This window comes from Pogoniulus pusillus, chromosome 22, assembly GCF_015220805.1.
Source record: "Pogoniulus pusillus isolate bPogPus1 chromosome 22, bPogPus1.pri, whole genome shotgun sequence".
Lineage (NCBI taxonomy): Eukaryota > Metazoa > Chordata > Aves > Piciformes > Lybiidae > Pogoniulus > Pogoniulus pusillus.
Genome location: NC_087285.1, coordinates 1,833,900 through 1,856,219, shown reverse-complemented (window position 1 = coordinate 1,856,219; position 22,320 = coordinate 1,833,900). Strand labels below are relative to the sequence as shown.

At 51.7% G+C, this 22,320-nt stretch overlaps 2 protein-coding genes across 4 annotated transcripts in view; both read right to left on the bottom strand.

Annotated features, from left to right (window-relative positions):
• LOC135185081 (protocadherin beta-15-like) overlaps nucleotides 1-22,320 on the bottom strand; it is a 50,105-nt gene that overhangs the window by 3,070 nt on the left and 24,715 nt on the right. The window contains exons 1-2 of one of the 3 annotated variants that reach the window (XM_064161413.1): nucleotides 8,559-13,258; nucleotides 8,078-8,152 (exon numbers count right to left, since the gene is read on the bottom strand). In XM_064161413.1, coding sequence (XP_064017483.1) covers nucleotides 8,078-8,152; nucleotides 8,559-11,006 — 2,523 coding nt within the window. In that variant the 5' untranslated portion in view covers nucleotides 11,007-13,258. Of the gene's footprint in view, nucleotides 1-223; nucleotides 5,397-8,077; nucleotides 8,153-8,558; nucleotides 13,259-22,320 lie in introns of those variants that run through there. The other 2 variants (XM_064161415.1, XM_064161421.1) reach the window with 2 other exon arrangements.
• Nucleotides 15,639-21,207, bottom strand: LOC135185083 (protocadherin beta-15-like). Its single transcript, XM_064161423.1, has 2 exons — nucleotides 18,694-21,207; nucleotides 15,639-17,077 (listed from the first exon to the last, which is right to left on the bottom strand). Exons 1-2 carry the CDS (start codon nucleotides 21,088-21,090, stop codon nucleotides 16,958-16,960), a joined length of 2,517 nt encoding a protein of 838 aa, XP_064017493.1. The 5' UTR covers nucleotides 21,091-21,207; the 3' UTR covers nucleotides 15,639-16,957.

Sequence of the window (22,320 nt, the reverse complement as noted above, 5' to 3'; positions counted from 1 at the left end):
GAGTTAAAAGGCACTTGGAGAGCAGATGATGTGCTCCCGACCCTCCTGACTGGCTCCCGGCAGCCGCCCTCTGACCGACCCCCTTTACCCTCCTCTCATTCTTTCCAACGGGATCTCTCTGCACCAAATCTGCGTGGCCGAGAATCCCGCGCCATGGGGGAAACTCTGCTCCCGGTGTGCCGCCCTTGCGCACTCCTTATCTCGGCTGGCTACGGTTCCTCACCTGTGCGGCACTATTTCCTCCTTCACCGACGCTGGTCGGATCTTGCGAGCACACCGAGATCCGTTGAGGGGCCGCGCCTGGAGGCACCTCGGCAGGGAAGCAGGGCAAGAAGGGTCCGAGGAAGCGAAAGTCGCTGCTCAGGGTGCCGGTGGCCAAGCAGACGTCGTACACCAGGCTGCGGGGAAGGGAGCCCGCGTCGCTGTCGGGCACAGCCGTGGGGAAGGTGGGCAAGGGCTCGGCGCGCTTGCGCCGGTCCCGCCGCAGCTTCGTGAGCAGCGCGGCCAGGCCGGTGGCCAGGCAGAGCGCGGAGACGCAGGCCAGGCAGGCGATGAGGTAGAGCGTGAGCGTGTGGTCGGGCTCGTGGGGCGGCGGGTCGTGGGCGAGGCTTGCGTGGGCGTCGGAGAAGTCGCGGAGCAGGGCGACGGCGAGGGTGGCGCTGGCCGAGCGCGGCGGCTGGCCGCGGTCTCGCACGAGCACGACGAGGCTGTGTCGGGGCGCGTCGCGCTCGGCCACGGCCCTGGCCGTGCGCAGCTCGCCGCTGTGCGGCCCGAGGCGGAAGAGCCCCGGCTCCGTGGCCTTGGCCAGCTCGTACGACAGCCAGGCGTTCTGGCCCGCGTCCGCGTCCACCGCCACCACCTTGGCCACCAGGTCGCCCGCCGGCGCCCAGCGCGGCACCAGCTCGCCCGCGCCCGCGCCGCTCTCGCCGCCCGGGTGCAGCACCACCGGCGCGTTGTCGTTCTCGTCGCGCACCAGCACGCGCAGCACCGCCTGCGCGCTCAGCGCCGGCCAGCCGCCGTCCGTGGCGCGCACCCGCACCTCCAAGGCGCGCAGCCGCTCGTAGTCCAGCGCCCGCACCACGTACACCTCGCCGCTCTCCGCGTTCACCGACAGCGCGGGCTGCTCCGCGCCCTCCCCGCGCACCAGCGCGTACTGCACGCGCGCGTTGCTGCCCGCGTCCGCGTCGCTCGCCTGCACGCGCCCGATGCGCACCATCGGCCTGTTGTTCTCCGTCACCCACAGGCTGTACAGCTCCTGGCTGAAGGCGGGGGCGTTGTCGTTCACGTCCCCCACCTGCACCCACAGGCTTTCAAGGGCGCTCAGGCGCGGCTGGCCCCAGTCCGTCGCTCGGATGCTGATGTTGTACTCTGCCCTCGTCTCCCTGTCCAGCGCCGCGCTGGTTCTCAGCTCGTAGAAATTCCCGAAGGTGGGGGTGAGAGTGAAGGGCAAGTCTCCATCGATGATGCACTCCGTTCTGCCGTTGTCACCTGAGTCCCGGTCCCGCACGCTGTAGAGTGCCACGACGGTGCGTGGCGGAGCGTCCTCAGGAATGGAGGCAGTGTGTGAGGTCAGCTGTATCTCCGGAGCGTTGTCGTTGACATCCGTGACTTCCACCAACACTTTACAGTGCGAGAATAGTTCTCCCCCGTCGGTGGCTTTCACCATCATCTCGTGTTTTTTCACTTCTTCAAAGTCTAAGCTGCCTGCCACTCGAATCTCCCCCGTGTCAGGGTTCAAATCGAAGAGCTGTCGGAATTCCTCGGATGTCTGGGTGAAGGAGTACTGCACCTTCCCATAGGATCCTTCGTCGGGATCCGTTGCTGCAATCCTAACCACTAGCTGCCCTGGGGGGCTATTCTCAGCCAGACGGACTTCGTAGACCTTCTTGTTGAACACTGGAGTGTTGTCATTGACATCCAGCACCACGATCCGGATCTTTGCCGTGCCTGACCTAGGTGGAGAGCCTCCGTCGATGGCGTTAAGATGTAAAGTCATCTCTTGCTGCTCTTCACGGTCCAGAGGCCGCTCTAGGACTAGCTCTACTCCAGTTTCCTCTCTTGCGACATCGAGGGAGAAATGTGAATTATATTCGAGGCTGTAATTCTGCAAACCATTGATGCCCACGTCTTTGTCGTGGGCACTTTCGATAGGGAAACGATACCCGGGAACTGTCGTCTCGGGAATCTTTAAAACAATTTCCTTCTGTGGGAACAGGGGGGAGTTGTCGTTAACATCAAGAACCTCCACCTCCCCTCGGATCAGCTCCAACGGGTTGTCAAGGAAAAGCGTAAAGAACAGCATGCAGGTCTCGCTCTGCGGACAGATCTCCTCCCGGTCCAGAGACTCCTTGGCCGTCAGCACTCCGCTGCTCGGGTTCAGGCGGAAGAATTGCTGGTTCTCATCGGACACAACGCGCGCCTTGCGAGCCGCCAGCTGGCTCGGAGCAAGCCCCAGGTCCTGCGCGATATTGCCCACCAACGAGTCCCTCTCCATCTCCTCCGCCAGAGAATAGCGGAGGCTTTCGGCCGCGCTCTGCCACACGCAAACGCACAGAAGGAAGGAGATCACTTGCCTGGGGCTGCCTCTGCTCCGTCTCCCGTTCCACGCCGTTCTTCTCCACAGAAGGCAGACACCGTCCCCCTGGCTTTCCGGCATTTCCAAGCAGCGTCCCAGGTGGAGCCTTACTCGCCAGGGACAGAGAGGAAGGGCTTCTGCAGGCTCCCGAGCAGCCCGGCTGTTTGTCTCTCCGCCCTTGCCCAGGCAGCTCGGTTTTTGTCTGCCGGTGCTGCAGAGGCTGGGCGGGGAGAGGAAGCTGCTGGTCCGTGGTCAACACTGCCACCCAGCGTCGGCAGCGGGAATGGCTCTTCTGTTTCGGATTGGTGCTGCTGCCTTGGACTTTGGGGCTTCCAGTTGCTCCTTTCGAATAGAAGCGGAGCCAGATCTGTGGTGTCAGGAAAGACCTCAAAAGCAAATTCTTCCCCTTTACGCGAGTGTCCCACTCTGTCGCCTGCTAGCTCTGGCACTCACGTTAAGCTGTGTCACTCTCTGGCATTTTTGTGTTAACATGTCCCCATCCGCGCAAAAACATTGTCACTCTGCAACCTGCTTGCATGTTTTGGAGGCACACTGGCCTTTCTCCTCTCCCGATCTTAGAAATAACTCGAAGCTTCTTGCAGTCAGAAGTCAAACCTGAACTCGTGTACCGGCAATGAAACATCTGAGAGAGATTATAAATTAACCCTCTGGGTGCCCAGATGCTAACAAATAGAAGCTAATGGAGACAATAGCTCCATAATGATGCCTATTGACGAGACATTAGAGGAATCATACACATGCCACGTCTTGGAGGATGCATCAGAAACTTTCTAAATGATACATGAGGTCAAACAAACAATGAAAACAAAGCATCAGGAAAGACCAGAGAGGAGAGATAAAACTGATTTCGAGGTGATTGAGAAAGGTTCTGGGAATACACAGAGTTTATGATTAGGTGATTAGAGATAGAATCAAACTTCATCAAAAGGGAGTCTAAAGGGAACAATTATCGGGAAGCAGAGGTGGGAGGGGAGAGCAAAGGATCCTGGCTACAGGCTGTCAGTATGAGCCAGGGTCTGTGCCAGAAACTGGATAAAATCAGAGTCAGACACTCATCATCTACCTTGAGGATGGGCTGACTCTGTAATTGCTCCTATCCAGCAAGCAGAGAGCTCTGGGAAATGCACACACAATGGGCTGGAGAGACACATAGCTGCCTCCAAGACCAGTTTAACTCTTACATAAGGATAAAAGGAAGGATAAAATTCTATTTATAACACTGAATAAAACAAAAGAAAGGTTGTTTCAGGTGAAAATAGTTTCATAGTTGAATTAATTTTGTGATCACTTTAAACTGGGTTGAACTGAAGCTTGTTTTGATTAGTGGGAGTGCTGAGCATGAGAGACTGGAGAGATGAAGTCTCAGGGTGCAAACTGTAGCTAAACATCACTTGAACTTTTGCTTAGTATAAATGGGGAAGTACTGGGAGTCTTGGACAATGAGGTCCCAGGTGTCTCCCAGAGAAGAAAAGAGGATGATGAAATCAGATGAGTAGTAAAATTGAAATGATGTTATTCCATTCATCATAGATGAAGAGTGGCTGCTAAACAAGCTGGTTGGAGGAGAAGTCTGGGCATGTTCATGGTTCTGCTCGACTTGAAAAAACAACAACTCTGTCAGAACCTGAGATGTAAATTCTTCCTTATAGTCAGGGTCTAAGGCTGGATCCAGTCACACTCAGACTCCTCTCTGTGAGATTCAGCAAACAAGGGGGTCTCTTCTGACCCTTGTGATGTGGTTGGTGTGTCTTTCCATACTCCTCTATAAAAGTTTTAAACTTGACATCTACAGATGAAGTTCTCAGTAGAGAGGGAGAGTTCAACATCTCCTCCTCAGTGCTTTGTAGATGCTTCACCACACCCACGGCCCTTCTTGAGGGAAGGAAAACTTTCCCCTGACCTGGATTGAAGGGGACCCTGTCACAGACAGAAAGTCAGTGCTCAGAAGACCCACAGAGTCCTGCCTGCAATTCCCTCCACCCTATGACTGTCCTGATTGTCCACTGTAGGCCTCATCACCAAACTAAAGGAATGGACCTGCTCACCCTTACCTCAGCCAAGGAGCATCAGAAGAAGAAAAGCCTTTTGAGAATATTCACAGAGCTTTCCCAGGAACAACACCTCTACAGAGTCACCTGTCTCCACACAAGGCCTTCAGGTGCTCTCCTTATTTCACTTTCACACACAAGGGGAGCTCAGTTTTAATTGCTGCACTTCGGATCTGCAGCACAACAGTGTGAGAGTTTGCCAATATTCAGTGCCACACACCTGCATTTAAACACTTTGTTATTACACCTGGAGTGCCAGTCCTTCTGAAGGGGAACAGGTAAGAGAAGGTTCAACACGATTGAACAAGGGAAACACAACTCATTGGCAGTACCATCACCCATGGCACAGTGGTTTCATGGCAGGCTGAGCTTCAGGAACTTGAGCTCTCTGTTGCTGAGCATACTGTGAGGCTGATCGTGAAGCAATAGGGGTGGGGCAGACTCCCTGCCATGACCATATTGCCAGGCTGCCCTGCAAATTGCTGGCACTATAAAGCTCATGGCCACCCTTCAACTCCTTTCTCTTGCACACCTTGCAAGCAATGAAGGCAGCTGTAGACATGAGGAAGAGGAATGAGAAAAAGACCATTATTAAAGAAGTTGTCAAGGAGTCATCCTCATCCTCTGCACCAGACTTCTGTGCAACAGGTACATGTCTGAGAAGTCATCATGTAGGAGTTCACTCAGTGCTGTGATGGTGGTGGTGGTACATTGTCCTGCACCATGATAATGAGTTACTGCTTCATGGCATCTCTCTCTGTCATGGGCCTCCTCAGATGTGCCTTCCCACTTTGGGCACTCACTGCAAACAATCCTGTGTCAGTGGCCCTCAGCAAGTGACATAAAAGCCATGAGTTCTTTCCTGAGTCTGTGTCAACAGCCACCACTTTGGTGACAAGGTACCCTGCCTCAGGTGACACAGAAACCAGTGAGCTGCTGACCTCAACTGCATGCAACACAAACACATATTATCATTTCCATCCAACACAAGGTGTATGGTGGCTCTGGCACTGCATCACAGGCTCTCATGAAGGCCTTGATCTGTCTGGCCTGCTCATAGCTCAGTGGCCTCAGCACAAACACATGGCCATTCTCAGAGTTAACAGAGATGCAGGAGCAGGGGGATCACTCTCTAGTGAATTAGGCTGTCTTGGTACTAGACAGCATGTCAGCATCAAAGGTACTGACAAATCCAACTAGTACCCTTGGGACATCGTTCTTATGCATGTACATGTTGTATGATGTCTGTCTGAAGACAGATGCATTGTCACTGGCATCAGAGGTGTACATGGTGAATATCTGGGTGATTGCGAAAGGAGATGACCCTGTGTCTGATGATGTGGCAGTGAGAATGTACTGTACTCTCCTTCTGGTCCAAAGTGTTCATGGTCACCATCTTGTAGTAACTTTCATAGTCTGTCAGCAGATAAAATCACAAATATTCCTCTAGGACACAGCAGAACTTCCCATTGTCACTGACATCCCAGTCCCTGACAGCAAAGAAGGCAACCACTCTCTTGGTTAGCACATCATCAAAGAGGGAGCTTTAGTGCTTCGTCATTCATGCCTACCACCTCCATCAACACCTTGCAGATTGCTGAGAGCCCTCCACCATCTGTTGTCCACATAACAAGCTTGTGATTCAAAGTCCAGAGGCTATGTCACTTTAATTTCACTGCTTGTGGGATCAATTGCAAATGCTGGGTCCCTCTGGCCCACCAGCTGGTGCCTGAACTGATAGCAGACATCCCCATTTACACCAACATCCTGATTGATTGCAACCATTCTGAGTGTGCTTCCAAAACCTGGCTTAAGAAGGGGATGTTATGATCTACATCTAGAAGAACAATGTGAATTTGAATGTCCTTCCACTGCCACTGACTCAAAAGAGCTGCTCCGGGTTTGACAGCAGCAGATCTGGCCAGCCTGGCCATACAGCTCCTCCAGGGTCAGTCTTTCTGCCACTTGGAGGTCTTGAGCTGATACCGCGGTAGAAACCCAAGTGCTGCTGGTGTCTTCCGAGGCCAGGCTGGTGCAGCAAGCTGCAAGTTGCAGCAAGGCCAACGCTGAGTCTTCTGTCACATTGCCTCTTATGAAGCTGCTCTCACCCTACTCAACCACGAAACAGAGGATGGGCTGGGAGTGACCTAGAAGCAGGGAGAGGAGAACCAAGAATGAAAACCCTTGTCTTGTGATCCTCTAGCAGAGTAGCCTGGTATGCTGCAGCCCACGTGCAGCCTGAGACGGAGGGTCTGGGATCTGCACGGAGACTCCATGATCAGCAGAGGCACCATTGGCAGAGCTGCAGAAGGACGTGGAGATTTCCTGGAGCAGAGGCGGCAAAACAGACAGAAACTGAGATTGTTTCCCTGATTGCTTACCTAGGTTCATTCCTGAAGTGGTTGGGAGCAGAATCTCTCAGACTGGCACAGAGAAGCTCCCTCCACGTTGTATGTTGTTCTAGCTTTGGAGAACAGGCTGTTCCAGGTTGCTCTGAACAAAATTCTTGAACAAAATCTGAGTGGATTTGTTCTCAAAATCCTGCTCTTGGGGAGGATATTTCCTTGGTGATGACTGCAACAAAACATCTTCCAGACAGCACACTCAGCAAGGGTAACTCGACATAGGTTTTATTTTTTCCCATTATCAGGCATCTCACATTTAAAAGTATTTGAGTGACAGCAACCATTGCATGACTTTATAGATCGTTACCAGTTAATGAAAGCAAACCAGAAAGCTTCTTGATGCCCTACAGTGCACAGTGCCTTAAGCTCACTGTAAACTTTTTAGCCAATTTTACAGCAAACCCACAAGCAATGCTTTTCATTCTCTGCAACATTATCCTCCAGAATGTGAAACCTTCAATTTATCTTCATGTTAAAAAAAAAAAGTAGCATGCATTACTCAAAGCCTACTCCCTATCAGCATAACCTATAGACTTCTGCTCAGACAGAAGTGTGCCAACCTCAGCCGTTTCTAATGTAATCAGCTTCGACCTATTATTAGGGTATCGTTTTGCAAGCACCACTGAACTCTGCTGAATATCTTTCTGCCTGGGATTGATCTGACTGCAAAATATTAAGACATTATAATGGGCTCCTCCTCTCAGGACAAAATACACAAAAAAGGGATGATAAATGACAGAATTTACACAGGAAAGCAGTAGCATTCTTGCAATCATGCATCAAGTCTTGGTCTAAGCAGCGTGCAACAGAGTCCTCATCCACCATTTGTGTCACAATTACAAATTATCTACATGAATAAAGTACTTCTTAAGAGGAGAGGGGTTTTAGTCACTCTCAGAGAACACTTTTTCCTCTCTGGTAGCATTTTGGGGATGTGTGGTCTCTTCGCTCTCTTCCCCAGTGAGGACAGACAAGCTTGTCTTTCTCCCTTATTGACGGGTAAACGAAGGGTTTTGATCAGAACTGACCTGTAGGTCCACCCCCTTGTTTGCAGAACAAGCTGCTTCCAAAGATCCTAGACCCATGTCTTTGGAGAGGGGATCCTAGAAAGAAGAGAGAGGAGATGATGTCTCTTGGGTATGGAAGGTAAGTGTGCATTATCAGCAGGCACAAACAGGGAAAAGTGAAGGGCAGAAAAACCACCCTTCACCTTTTCAGGTGGCAACAGCCTCCAAATAAATCCCCTTTCTCATAAACAGGAAATGATGCTTAAAGATGTTAAAGTCAAAAAGCACTTGGAGAAGAGATGAGCTTTGTTCAACTCTCCAAGTAGGCACTAGCCTGCTGCTATGAGATCTCCTCTACCCTCCAATTCACTTGCTCCACTGGAACACTCTGCACCAACACTGCATCATCGAAGGTCCTAGCGTCAGGGGACAAAACCCAATCCCTTGCTGCCCTGCCCCTGTCACTGTTTCTGCCTCATCTCCTCCCACTGTGATTCCTCACCTGTGAAGCGCAGTTGCCTCCTTCCATGACGTTGGTCGGATCTTGCGAGCACACCGAGATCCGTTGTGGGGCCGCGCCTGGAGGCACCTCGGCAGGGAAGCAGGGCAAGAAGGGGCCGAGGAAGCGAAAGTCGCTGCTCAGGGTGCCGGTGGCCAAGCAGACGTCGTACACCAGGCTGCGGGGAAGGGAGCCCGCGTCGCTGTCGGGCACAGCCGTGGGGAAGGTGGGCAAGGGCTCGGCGCGCTTGCGCCGGTCCCGCCGCAGCTTCGTGAGCAGCGCGGCCAGGCCGGTGGCCAGGCAGAGCGCGGAGACGCAGGCCAGGCAGGCGATGAGGTAGAGCGTGAGCGTGTGGTCGGGCTCGTGGGGCGGCGGGTCGTGGGCGAGGCTTGCGTGGGCGTCGGAGAAGTCGCGGAGCAGGGCGACGGCGAGGGTGGCGCTGGCCGAGCGCGGCGGCTGGCCGCGGTCTCGCACGAGCACGACGAGGCTGTGTCGGGGCGCGTCGCGCTCGGCCACGGCCCTGGCCGTGCGCAGCTCGCCGCTGTGCGGCCCGAGGCGGAAGAGCCCCGGCTCCGTGGCCTTGGCCAGCTCGTACGACAGCCAGGCGTTCTGGCCCGCGTCCGCGTCCACCGCCACCACCTTGGCCACCAGGTAGCCCGCCGGCGCCCAGCGCGGCACCAGCTCGCCCGCGCCCGCGCCGCTCTCGCCGCCCGGGTGCAGCACCACCGGCGCGTTGTCGTTCTCGTCGCGCACCAGCACGCGCAGCACCGCCTGCGCGCTCAGCGCCGGCCAGCCGCCGTCCGTGGCGCGCACCCGCACCTCCAAGGCGCGCAGCCGCTCGTAGTCCAGCGCCCGCACCACGTACACCTCGCCGCTCTCCGCGTTCACCGACAGCGCGGGCTGCTCCGCGCCCTCCCCGCGCACCAGCGCGTACTGCACGCGCGCGTTGCTGCCCGCGTCCGCGTCGCTCGCCTGCACGCGCCCGATGCGCACCATCGGCCTGTTGTTCTCCGTCACCCACAGGCTGTACAGCTCCTGGCTGAAGGCGGGGGCGTTGTCGTTCACGTCCCCCACCTGCACCCACAGGCTTTCAAGGGCGCTCAGGCGCGGCTGGCCCCAGTCCGTCGCTCGGATGCTGAGGTTGTACTCTGCCGTCGTCTCCCTGTCCAGCGCCGCGCTGGTTCTCAGCTCGTAGTAATTGTCGAAAGTGGGGGTGAGACTGAAAGGGAAATCCCCCTCTATGGTGCACTCTGTTCTGCCGTTGTCGCCGACATCCAAATCGCGTACGCTGAAGAGTGCCACGACGGTGCGTGGCGGAGCGTCCTCGGGAATGGAGGCAGTGTGTGAGGTCAGCTGTATCTCCGGGGCGTTGTCGTTGACGTCCACGACCTCCACCTGCACTTTGCACTGCGTGAACAACCCTCCTCCGTCGGTGGCTTTTACAACCATCTCGTGTTTTTTCATTTCCTCATAGTCCAGTTTTCCTGTCACCCGAATCTCCCCCGTGTCGGAGTTAAGCTCAAACACATGTTGAGACCCCTCCAATGTCCGGCTGAAGGTGTACTGCACCTTCCCAAATGAGCCTTCATCGGGATCGGTGGCTGCGACTCTGACCACCAGCTGCCCCGGGGGGCTGTTCTCAGCGAGGCGCACTTCGTAGACCTCCCGGCTAAAGACTGGCATGTTATCATTGGCATCCAGCACCACTATACCTATCAGAGTAGTCCCTGACCTGGGTGGGAAGCCCCCGTCGGTGGCTGTGAGGAGTAAATTCATCTTCGGCTGCTCTTCACGGTCCAGATGCCGATCTAAGACGAGCTCTGGGTATTTCATTCCATCTTTCCCTGTCCGTAGATCGAGAGAGAAATACGAATTGGACTCGAGGCTGTAGTTCTGCAAACCATTGGTGCCCACGTCCTTATCCATTGCACTTTCCAGAATGAATCTGAACCCAGGAGGTGTCGTTTCGAGAATCTCTAAACCAATTTCCTTCTCCGGGAACACGGGGGAGTTGTCATTCACATCAACAACTTCCACCTCACCTCGGATCAGCTGCAACGGGTTGTCAAGGAGCACCTTAAAGAAGAGCGTGCAGGTCTCGCTCTGCGGACAGATCTCCTCTCGGTCCAGTGTCTCCTTGGCCGTCAGCACTCCGCTGCTCGGGTTCAGGCGGAAAAGCTGCTGGCTCCCCTCGGACACAACGCGCGCCTTGCGAGCCGCCAGCTGGCTCGGAGCAAGCCCCAGGTCCTGCGCGATATTGCCCACCAACGAGTCCCTCTCCATCTCCTCCGCCAGAGAATAGCGGAGGCTTTCGGCCGCGCTCTGCCACACGCAAACGCACAGAAGGAAGACGATCACTTGCCTGGGGCTGCCTCCGCTCCGTCTCCCGTTCCACGCCATTCCTCTCAAAAAAACCCAGGCAGAATCCTCCGCTCTTCCCGGCATTTGCATGCAGCGTCCCGGGCTGATCGGTGTTTGTCAGGAATAGCAAAGGTTTTCTGCAAGCCCCGGAGCAAGCTCCCCAATGCCGCTCCCGAGCAGCTCGCTCGTCTCTTTTTGTCTGCCAATGCTGCAGAGCCGGGGCGGGGATAGGAAGCTGCTGGTCCGTGGTCAACACTGCCACCCAGCGTCGTCAGCGGGAATGGTTCCTCTGCTTCTGGCCGTCGCTGCTGCCTTGGGCTTTCGTGTTTTCATTTGAGCTCTGCGTGCTAAAGAGGACTCCAAAGTCTGGTGTCAGGGGAAAATTCCAAAAGCAAAGTGTTTACCATCACTCAAGCTCACCACCGCACAGGAACTGCAATACTGTTTCTTGGATCTATTCGATTTTTGTTCACAAAGTGAGCCATGTCTTTCCTTGCCGCCTTTTGACCCTGGTACTCAGAAAAAGCTGTGTATCTTTTTAGTGCTTTGCTGCATACATCCTGCAGTATGTTTGCATGTCTGGAGGTACAGATTTTTCTCCTCTGATGGAACTGAGAAATGCTTTGGAGGTTCCTGTCTCTGTCAAACTCCTGTACCTGTCAAAGGATTCACACCCAGTAACTGTTTGATACTAAAGAGAAGAAAACAAGCAGGAGAGCTCATAAATTATTGCCCCACATACATAGGCTGAGATTTAACTGAGATGATACCAAAGAGCAGGGATCTAACAATACTGATGGATGAGCCATTAAAGGAACCTTTCAAATGTAAACTACAAGATGTTAAAACATATTTTTTTCTAAAGAGATGAGGGGAAAACAAAGCTAATATTGGATTATCAGAAGGGGTCATATTGGAAAGAATCAAGTGATTAAGTGATGTCCAGGGAGGTTCTAAGAATTGGGAAGGTTTATTATGAGGTTTATAGAATCAAGATTAAAGCCTGTCATGAGTGGACCTGAAAGGAGCAACCACAGGTGGAAGAGAAGAGCAAAGAATCCTAACCAGAGCTTCCTAATGCCGGAGGTTGAATGAGAAACATTCTTAACGATAAGTAGAATCAAAACAACAACCAAAATATGTGAAAGGACCTGATAGGAAAGAGCGATATGATTTCAAGATGTTTGAGGGAGGTAACATGTAGCATTTATGATTAGATGATTAAAGATAGGATAAAACTGGGTCAGCAGTGAACCTGGGAAACAATGGTGAGGAAACAAAGGTGGAAGGGGAGGACAAAGGTCCAGCTCATCAGTGTGAATGAGGATCCATGCTGAAACTAGATAAAATACTCCCACGGACAGTGAGTCATCATTGACCCTGGAGACTGATTGACAGCACAACAGCACTTGTAAAAGCCACCAGACACCTCTGGGAAATGCATACAGAGATGTTGAATAAAACAAAGGAAATACTTTGTGGGATGGAAATGGTTTAATTGTCAAATGTTAGAGTGAATTTTGTGATTGCTTTAAATTAGGTTGAATTGAATTTTGTTTTCCTTAGCTCAGTGTGATTTACTATGCTTAGCATGAGAGATTGGAGAGATGAGGCCTCAGGCTGCCAACTGTAACTGAACTTCACTTGAACCTTTGCTTAGTCTAAATGAGGAAGTACTGGGAGTCCTCCTCTACAGTACTATAAATGGGACCAAATCCAGGTGCCTTCCATCTAAGATGGGAGGATGATGAAACCACACGAGTAGATAAAACCTAGAAGATGCTCCTCCAGTCAGCAGCAGAACAGACAGTAGCAGAACTAAACAAGCTGATTGTACAAGATGCCTGTGCATATTGCATGGACAGGGACATGAACTCTTCATGTAAAGGCACAGGGAAAGAAGTGAGGGTGTTTTCTCACAGGAGGGATGGGTCCAGTACAGCGTGCAGTAAATGAACTGTGTGGAATAATTTAAGGTCTGAACTTCTCATTGGGGTCTAACAAGGAACCCAGTCGCAAACAGACTCCTCTTTGAGTAGAAATTTAAAAGCACAAGTGTCCAGTTAAGGCTTTGCAATGTGTCAGACATGTCTTCTTGGACTCTCCCATAACATCCTTACATTTGACATCAGTAGCTGGAGCTGTTGGGAAAGTTGCAAATATCACTTTTCCCATCTCACTGCTTTGCAGATGTCTTTTAACACTCAGGACCTGTTTTAGGGGGACAAAAATCTCAGCACTCAGAAAACACACAGAGGCCTGACAACAATTCTCTTTTCCTTGTGATTGTCTCAATCATCCACTATAAACCTCATCTCCAACCTGATGGGATGGAGCTAATCACCCTTACCACAGCCAAGAGGCATCAGCAGAAAAATACTCCCACCCTTTTGAGAACATTCACAGAACTTTCCCAGGAACAACATTTATACAAAGACCACTGTTTCCATGCAAGGCCTTTAAGTGTTCTCTTTATTTCACTTTCACACACAAGGGGACTCCAGTTTCCAATGTTACACTTTGGAACTGCCACAGAACACAGCATGAAGGTTTCCTTGCACTGAAACATCCATTACAGTCCTTCTGAAAAGGAATAGGGTAAGACAAAGCTTAGACACAGTTCTCAGAGACAAGAGGGAAAGAAGAAAAGGAGAAGGCAAATTCTCTCACAGACCCACAAATTCAAACTGACACAACTTTCCACTTCCATCCAGAAGCATCTGATTTCAGGAACTACAAATAGACCAAAATTAAACGTCCTTTTCCAAAGCCATCTTGGATCTATCTTCAAAGTCCTTTGAACTGACTTCTGGAGATTATTTACAGTTCACCCAAAGTCAATGACCATATTGTCACAGCTTTGTACAGTTCCAGTTTCTGATCAGGCAATTCCACTGTGACAAACAAATGGGGCAGAGGCTCAGCTTGGCTGGTCAGGGAACAACTCACGGAGCTCAAAAGGCAAAGGAATTGTGTAATCTTTGGAAGCAAGGTCAGGCCTTGCAGGAAGGTGGCAGAACTGGATTTCATGGTCTTTTAAAAATCATTTGGAAGAGGAAGTCTATAGAAAGTCTAAAGAAAGAGGAAGTCTAATGAAAGAGGAAGTCTAAAGACTACTACTCCTTGAGGATGGTCACTAGGAGATAGTCAAGAAATGAGGACATTCAGTCTTTCCCACCTCATCCTTTAAATAATACTATAGATCTTGGGCTCTTCACTGCACTGAGTCAGATGACTACTCTCCGGTTGTGGAGAGTGAAACAAAATGGACCAGCTCTATTGTCTGAGTGTCCACAAGTCCATGGGTCCTGGTGGTTTTCATCCTGGTGTATGGAATGTGCCAGCAGATGTTACAGCAGTATCCTCTTCCTCATCTATGTCTCAGAAGTGTGGAGAGGACCCCGTTGATTGGAAAACAAGCACGAGAGAAGACTTAGGAAGCCACAGTCCTGTTAGCCTGACCTCACATCCTGAAATTATTAAGACCACCATCCTGGGAACTATTGAAAGGAAACTTCCTGTTTAATTAGTTTGATATCCACCTACCCATGGAATTAAAGGAATGATGTGGTTGTTGTTTTTCTGGGTTTTCATAAGGCTCTTGATACTGTCCCTCACAACATCCTTCTGGACATGATGCCCAACTGTGAGATGAGCAGATTCATGATTTAATCATTGAAGGATTGTCTGAAGTGGAGGTCTTCAAAGTCTGTAGTGAATGGGGCTTTACCTGGTTGGCAACCAGTCACTGGTGATGCTCCTCAGGGCTCTTTCTATGTCCAGTTCTGTTCCGTACACATATCGATAATCTGGGTGCAGGAGTTTTAATATACTGTTGTCAGTTTTGCTGATGATACCAAAACAGGAGCTGCTGTTGACTCTCTTAATGAAGAAAAGGCCTTGAAGAGGAATCTCGATATCTTGGAGCACCAAAGAATCATCAATGGCATGAAAAGGAACAAGTCCAAATGCTGGATTCTGTACCTGGGATGGCATAACACTGGGCACAAGTCTCAATGTGGAAAGGAGGGGCTGGAGCACAGCCCTGCAGAAACCAGTCTGGAGCTGATTGTAAGCCGGCCCAAGACTTGTCGGTTGTGAGCCCTGGCGGTGATGAGGTCAAACAACAACCTGGTGAGCATCAAACAGAACATAACCACCCAGTTAACAATGAAGATTATTTCGCTGTATTTGACGTGGGTGTGGCCTCACTTTGAGTATTCTGTGCAGTCCTGGACACTTGAATTTAAAAATGGTGGGAAGGTACCAGAATGCTTTCAAAGGAGAACAACAAATCCAGTGAAAGGTCTGGATATCCCAGGAGGAACAGCTAAGGATTTAAGTTTGTCCAGCTTGAAGACAAGAAGGCTGAGGGATGACCTCACTGCTCAATAACGTCTTAATCTGTTTATACATATGAAGTAAATACTTTTAGTTTGTTAAGTTGAACAAGCTTGTATGGTTGCAGGTGTCCAGCATCCAGAGTGAGGGGGTGCATGAATCGCAGTAGTGGTTGTCGTAGGAATTTCAAGACAGGTTTATGGAATTGAGTGAGTTTGTTCTCCAGTTCATGAACTCTCAGTCCTGGAGCTCTCATAGAGAAGTTGAGTGCAGCATTCCTCAGGCTTCAGCTTGTCTCAGAAACACCTTCTCAACCTCACTCAAGCTTTTGAGAGTTGCCTACTTGCAGTTCACTCTCATTTTTCTTGTAAAAAATCCACATAAGTGAATGAAATAATTCCCCAAATTCTGCTCATATGGTGAATATTTCCTCAGCAACATCTGCAAGGAGTGATCTTCAAGGCAGTAGATTCACCCAAGATAGATGCAAGTAGATTTATTGGGTTCAGTCATCAAGTATTTGACTTACAAATGTGTGAGCAACAGCAAAATCACATGACTTGTAGGTCATTACCGGGTAGTGAAAGGCAAGCAGAAAGCTTCTCGGTGACTTAGACTCTGTAATGCCTTGCATTCCTTTCAGACCTTTCAGTCTATTTTAGTGCAAAACCTCAAACAATACATTAATGTCTCTGAGGTCTTGCATCTCAATCCCCTCCCTGTTTCCTGTTTTGGGGGACTGATGTAGCTGTAGTATCCTTGTAAAACAGAGAGCTATTGGGTGATGAATGTACAAATCCCATCACATAATGGAATTCCAGAAATGCAGAGAGTAGAGAATCCCAGAAGTCTTCCCAGTAGTCCTTTATTATAGCTTGTGGAATTCCCAGTATTACAGAACTTAAGAATCCTGTTTAGAGAAGAAGTCCCAGAAGACCTTAGCAGACAAAGTAGCTAACAGCAGCAGTAGAAGTCCTGAGCATGTCCCTAGCAGTATATCCACATGTAGAAGCCAAAGCATGCTGCCAATGAAACGTTACAGGACTATAGAAGGGTTGCTTCTGCAGAATGTTTTCTTTCAGGATGTTATTCTTTTGTTCTTTGCAATGAGCAATTGGTCACAATCCCATGCAGTCTGTACATGCAAGCTCTTATCCTGCAGAGCAGCTGCTGCAACAGTCTGACAGAAAAAGATCTTGAAATGTCCATTTCCACCTCACGTTATGAAACAAAGTTGCTCTAAGTCCATTCTTGGCCAAAGAGGCCAAAATGTGCCAGTGTCAGCTGTTTCTAACATGATCACCTTCTGCCTATTATTAAAAAATCACTTTGCAAGCACTACTGACTTCTGCTGATCTGTTTCCTTGGGTTTGACCAGACTGCAGAAAATCAAGACACTGTTGCAGAGCCTTCTTCTTAAGACAAAATACACAGAAAATGTGATGCAGGGAAAAGCTGCTTGAAAAATAATGGAAATACAGTCTCAATGTAGTCAGCATGCACCATAATCCTTGTCTTCCATCCACATCACAGTTACAGAATACCTACATGGATAATGCACTACTCAAGAGGAGAGGGGTTCACCTCTCTCTCAGAGAAGTCTTTTACCTCACTGGTGCTTTTCTTGGTAGGTTTTCTGCCTCTCCATGGTTTTTTCCCTGTGTGACATTAGTCTAAGACAATTTTGTCTTTCTTCTCACTTACTGATGGGTGAGCCAAGGGTTTTGGTCAGAACTGACACTTAGTTCTACCCTAGTGTTTGCAGGACAAGCTTCTTCTGCAAGTGTGGGACCTGCGCCTTCAGAAAGGGGAGCTCTGCCCTGAAAAGGAGAGACAGAAGAGTCTATCATTTTGTGTTGCAGATAATTAAGCATCAGAATTAAGCTTAGAGGGAATGTCTGACACCCCTCTGTGTGTCACACCAGTCTACTCTACCCATAGCCAAAGACAAGGTTAGGCTAGGTGCTGTGTCTGTGACCTAAGTGGGGGAAATCTAAAATCATAAACTGTCCCCCACTGTAGACATCCCAAAGGCAGTGCTGCAAAACCTTTACGAGTCACAGAGGGGAATCTATTATTGCAAGAGCACCTAAGTGAAACCTGTTTCTGAGAGATAGCAAATGCTGCTTCATTATGGATCATGATGGGTTGTGGGTTGACCATGAAATACTGTTTGTGAGTCTTCAGCTGCATATATGCTCATCAGTTGGACCCAGGTGAAGTGCTAAATGGATCCCTGGAAAATACTACAACCAAGAGAAGAGAAGGAACTGATTTAATGACCATTTCCTAGTGCCCTTTGTGAAGGAAGAGTATCACAGTATCACACAGTATCACAGTATTATTAGGATTGGAAGAGACCTCACAGATCATCAAGTCCAACCCTTTACCACAGAGCTCAAGGCCAGACCATGGCACCAAGTGCCATGTCCAGTCCTGCCTTGAACAGCTCCAGGGACGGCGACTCCACCACCTCCCCGGGCAGCCCATTCCAGTGTCCAATGACTCTCTCAGTGAAGAACTTTCTCCTCACCTCGAGCCTAAATTTCCCCTGGTGTAGCTTGAGGCTGTGTCCTCTCGTTCTGGTGCTGGCCACCTGAGAGAAGAGAGCAACCTCCTCCTGGCCACAACCACCCCTCAGGTAGTTCTAGACATGACTTCATGGCCTCAGCATTACTGGAAATAGAATTTGTAGTTCGCTGGAGGATCACCTGGCTGGGTCAGGAAAGGAAGGGGATGATGCCAGTGTCACCAATAGTGGTTGTAGAAGACAAATATCTAAAGGAATTTAGTGGGAGAGGACCTCATCGTTGTGGCTTGCAGCATTGTAGCAGCTTGACTTCAGCACTGCCACCATCCCCGTGAATAGACCTTGGCAGCGCCACACAGTCTCCTAGCAGCGGTGCAAGTACACCCGCAGTGATGTGCGTAGCTTTGCACCCCTGTCCAACCTGGTCCTGGTCAACACAGTGTAGGAACAACACATTGATGGAGCTGCCTGCTCTGGGAGGATGTCTGTCAAGGAAAAGACTCATCTTTGCTCTGGATTCCTATGAGCTCTATGCAGTGTGTGCACAGAATCCACTGAGGTGGCTCACAGGTTGATTAAAGTATTTATGGTTTTCTCAAGTTTCAGTAACCTCCCTTTGTAATGAGAGCAAAGAAAGATCTAAAGTGAAAAGACAGGCACGAAGCTGCATGCAGAGTGGCGGGGTTAAAAAGAACTTGGAGAGCAGCTGAGCTGAATCCCACCATCCAGGCAGGCTCCCTCTAGCCATTCTGAGACCATTATCTATCCTCCCCTTTTCCTTTCTCACTGGATCCCTCTACATTAACTCTGCACGGCCGAGAATTCAAGCAGCAGGGAGGAAATACTGTATGTGCCATGCACCCGCGCCATGCTCCCCCATCGCCTCAGCCCCCTCCAGTTCCTCACCTGTGCAGCCCAGTCGTCTCCTCCACGGATGTTGGTCGGATCTTCCGAGGACACAGAGCTCCGTTGTGGGGCTGCGCCAGGGGGCACACCGGCCGGGAAGCAGGGCAAGAAGGGTCCGAGGAAGCGAAAGTCGCTGCTCAGGGTGCCGGTGGCCAAGCAGACGTCGTACACCAGGCTGCGGGGAAGGGAGCCCGCGTCGCTGTCGGCCACAGCCGTCGGGAAGGTGGGCAAGGGCTCGGCGCGCTTGCGCCGGTCCCGCCGCAGCTTCATGAGCAGCGCGGCCAGGCCGGTGGCCAGGCAGAGCGCGGAGACGCAGGCCAGGCAGGCGATGAGGTAGAGCGTGAGCGTGTGGTCGGGCTCGTGGGGCGGCGGGTCGTGGGCGAGGCTTACGTGGGCGTCGGAGAAGTCGCGGAGCAGGGCGACGGCGAGGGTGGCGCTGGCCGAGCGCGGCGGCTGGCCGCGGTCTCGCACGAGCACGACGAGGCTGTGTCGGGGCGCGTCGCGCTCGGCCACGGCCCTGGCCGTGCGCAGCTCGCCGCTGTGCGGCCCGAGGCGGAAGAGCCCCGGCTCCGTGGCCTTGGCCAGCTCGTACGACAGCCAGGCGTTCTGGCCCGCGTCCGCGTCCACCGCCACCACCTTGGCCACCAGGTAGCCCGCCGGCGCCCAGCGCGGCACCAGCTCGCCCGCGCCCGCGCCGCTCTCGCCGCCCGGGTGCAGCACCACCGGCGCGTTGTCGTTCTCGTCGCGCACCAGCACGCGCAGCACCGCCTGCGCGCTCAGCGCCGGCCAGCCGCCGTCCGTGGCGCGCACCCGCACCTCCAAGGCGCGCAGCCGCTCGTAGTCCAGCGCCCGCACCACGTACACCTCGCCGCTCTCCGCGTTCACCGACAGCGCGGGCTGCTCCGCGCCCTCCCCGCGCACCAGCGCGTACTGCACGCGCGCGTTGCTGCCCGCGTCCGCGTCGCTCGCCTGCACGCGCCCGATGCGCACCATCGGCCTGTTGTTCTCCGTCACCCACAGGCTGTACAGCTCCTGGCTGAAGGCGGGGGCGTTGTCGTTCACGTCCCCCACCTGCACCCACAGGCTTTCAAGGGCGCTCAGGCGCCGCTGGCCCCAGTCCGTCGCTCGGATGCTGATGTTGTACTCTGCCCTCGTCTCCCTGTCCAGCGCCGCGCTGGTTCTCAGCTCGTAGAAATTCCCGAAGGTGGGTGTGAGAGTGAAGGGCAAGTCTCCATCAATGGTGCAGTCCACCCTGCCGTTGTCGCCGGAATCCCGGTCTCGCACGCTGAAGAGTGCCACGACGGTGCGTGGCGGAGCGTCCTCTAGAATGGAGGCAGTGTGTGAGGTCAGCTGTATCTCCGGGGCATTGTCATTTACGTCCGTGACTTCCACCTGCACTTTGCAATGCGAGAATAATCCTCCGCCGTCGGTGGCTCTCACAGTCATGTCGTGTTTTTTCATTTCTTCAAAGTCCAGTTTTCCTGCCACTCGAATATCCCCCGTGTCAGGGTTCAGGTCGAATAGCTGCTGGGAGCCCTTAGATGTCTCTGTGAGCGCGTAGTGCACTTTCCCGTTGGACCCCTCATCGAGATCTGTGGCGGAAACGCTGACCACCAGCTCTCCTATGGCGCTGTTCTCTGCCAGGCGCACCTCGTAGACTTCCCTATTATACGCGGGAATGTTGTCATTAGCATCCAACACAACAATTCGAACCAGACCGGTTGCTGACCTAGGTGGAGAGCCCCCGTCAGTGGCTGTCAGGAGTAGATTAATCTCTGGCTTTTCTTCACGGTCCAGCTGGCGCTCTAAGACGAGCTCTGGGTATTTTACTCCATCATTCCCTGATTTCACAGAAAGGGAGAAATGCGAATCGTATCCGAGGCTGTAGTTCTGCACACTGTTACTGCCCTCATCCTTATCTTGTGCTTTTTCTAGTGGCAAACGAAACCCAGAAGGTGTAGTTTCAGGAATCTTTAAAACCATCTCCTTACTTGGGAACACAGGGGAATTGTCGTTCACATCAAGAACCTCCACCTCACCTCGGATAAGCTCCAACGGATTGTCAAGGAACAGCGTAAAGAGCAGTGTGCAAGTCTCGCTCTGCGGACAGATCTCCTCCCGGTCCAGAGACTCCTTGGCCGTCAGGACTCCGCTGCTCGGGTTCAGGCGGAAAAGCTGCTGGCTCCCCTCGGACACAACGCGCGCCTTGCGAGCCGCCAGCTGGCTCGGAGCAAGCCCCAGGTCCTGCGCGATATTGCCCACCAACGAGTCCCTCTCCATCTCCTCCGCCAGAGAATAGCGGAGGCTTTCGGCCGCGCTCTGCCACACGCAAACGCACAGAAGGAAGACGATCACTTGCCTGGGGCTGCCTCCGCTCCGTCTCCCGTTCCACGCCATTCCTCTCCGCAAAAGAGAGACAATGTCCTCCCGGCTTCCTGGCGTTTACAAAGAGCGTCTCAGACGGAGCCGTGCTCGTCAAAAGGACAGCGAGGAAGGGCTTCTGCAAGCCCCCGAGCAGTCCGGCTGCGTTCCTCCCCTCTCTTCCCCCAGCAGCTCGCTCGTCTGTTTTTGTTTGCTGGTACTGCAGAGCCTGGGCGGGGACAGGAAGCTGCCGGTCCACGGTCAACACTGCCACCCAGCGTCGGCAGCGGGAATCGTTCCTCTGCTTCTGGTTGGTGCTGCTGCTTGAGACTCTGCTAGTCTCAGTTGGTTTTTCAGTGCCAGAGTGCAGTTGTAAGGCTGCTACTAGAGAAAAATTTCGAAAACAGTCTTCACCATAACCAGCGTTCGCCACCACAATAGAATGGCAATATTGGTTCTAGGATAAAAAGGACGCTCAATTTCAACACTTTTACATTCTGAATAACGAGGAGTGTCCTCCCCTTCTCAGAGATCAAACCTTAACTGCTTCATGTCTGTAAGGACACAAGGCTAACTGCTATATCATACGGAAGACAACTAAAGGAGGCCAATTAAAGCCTCATAATACAAATGGTAATATGGAGGAGATAACTTAAGCAATAGCAAAGAGCATGAATCTATCAACACCGATGGATGATTCATGAAAGGAGCCATTGAAGTGTAAAATCCTAGAGATTCAAACTGGCATTTTGTAAAGGACAAAAAGACATTCAATTTTGGATGATCAGAAAAGGTCTGATTGGAAAGAGCAAAGTGATTACAAGATGTTTAGTGAGGTTTAAGGAATAGGCAAAGTTTATGATAAAGTTTTAGAGGCAAGATTGCAGTCAGTCAAGACTGGACCTAAGAGGAAGAATCACGAGGGGAAGAGGAGTGGCAAGGGAAGATGAACCAGCAAAGCTGATATTACGAACCAGGACCTGTGAATGGTAACCAGATAAAAACCTCAGTGTCAGACACTCATCAATGCTAATGGGAATCGATTTAGATTGCAACTGCTTCTTCAGAATCACTTCTCAATGTACTGCAGAAGCCCTCGGGACCACTGTACCTCTTAGAAAACAAAAAGGGAACAGTACAACTCCATTAAAAATATTCTCAAGTCTGCTGGCTGAGAGGGTACTGTTCGGAATAAAAATAAAGAGAGCAATACTGGAATAAGTTTTGTGACAGCTGTAATTTAATTTGAATGGAAATTTGTTTTGC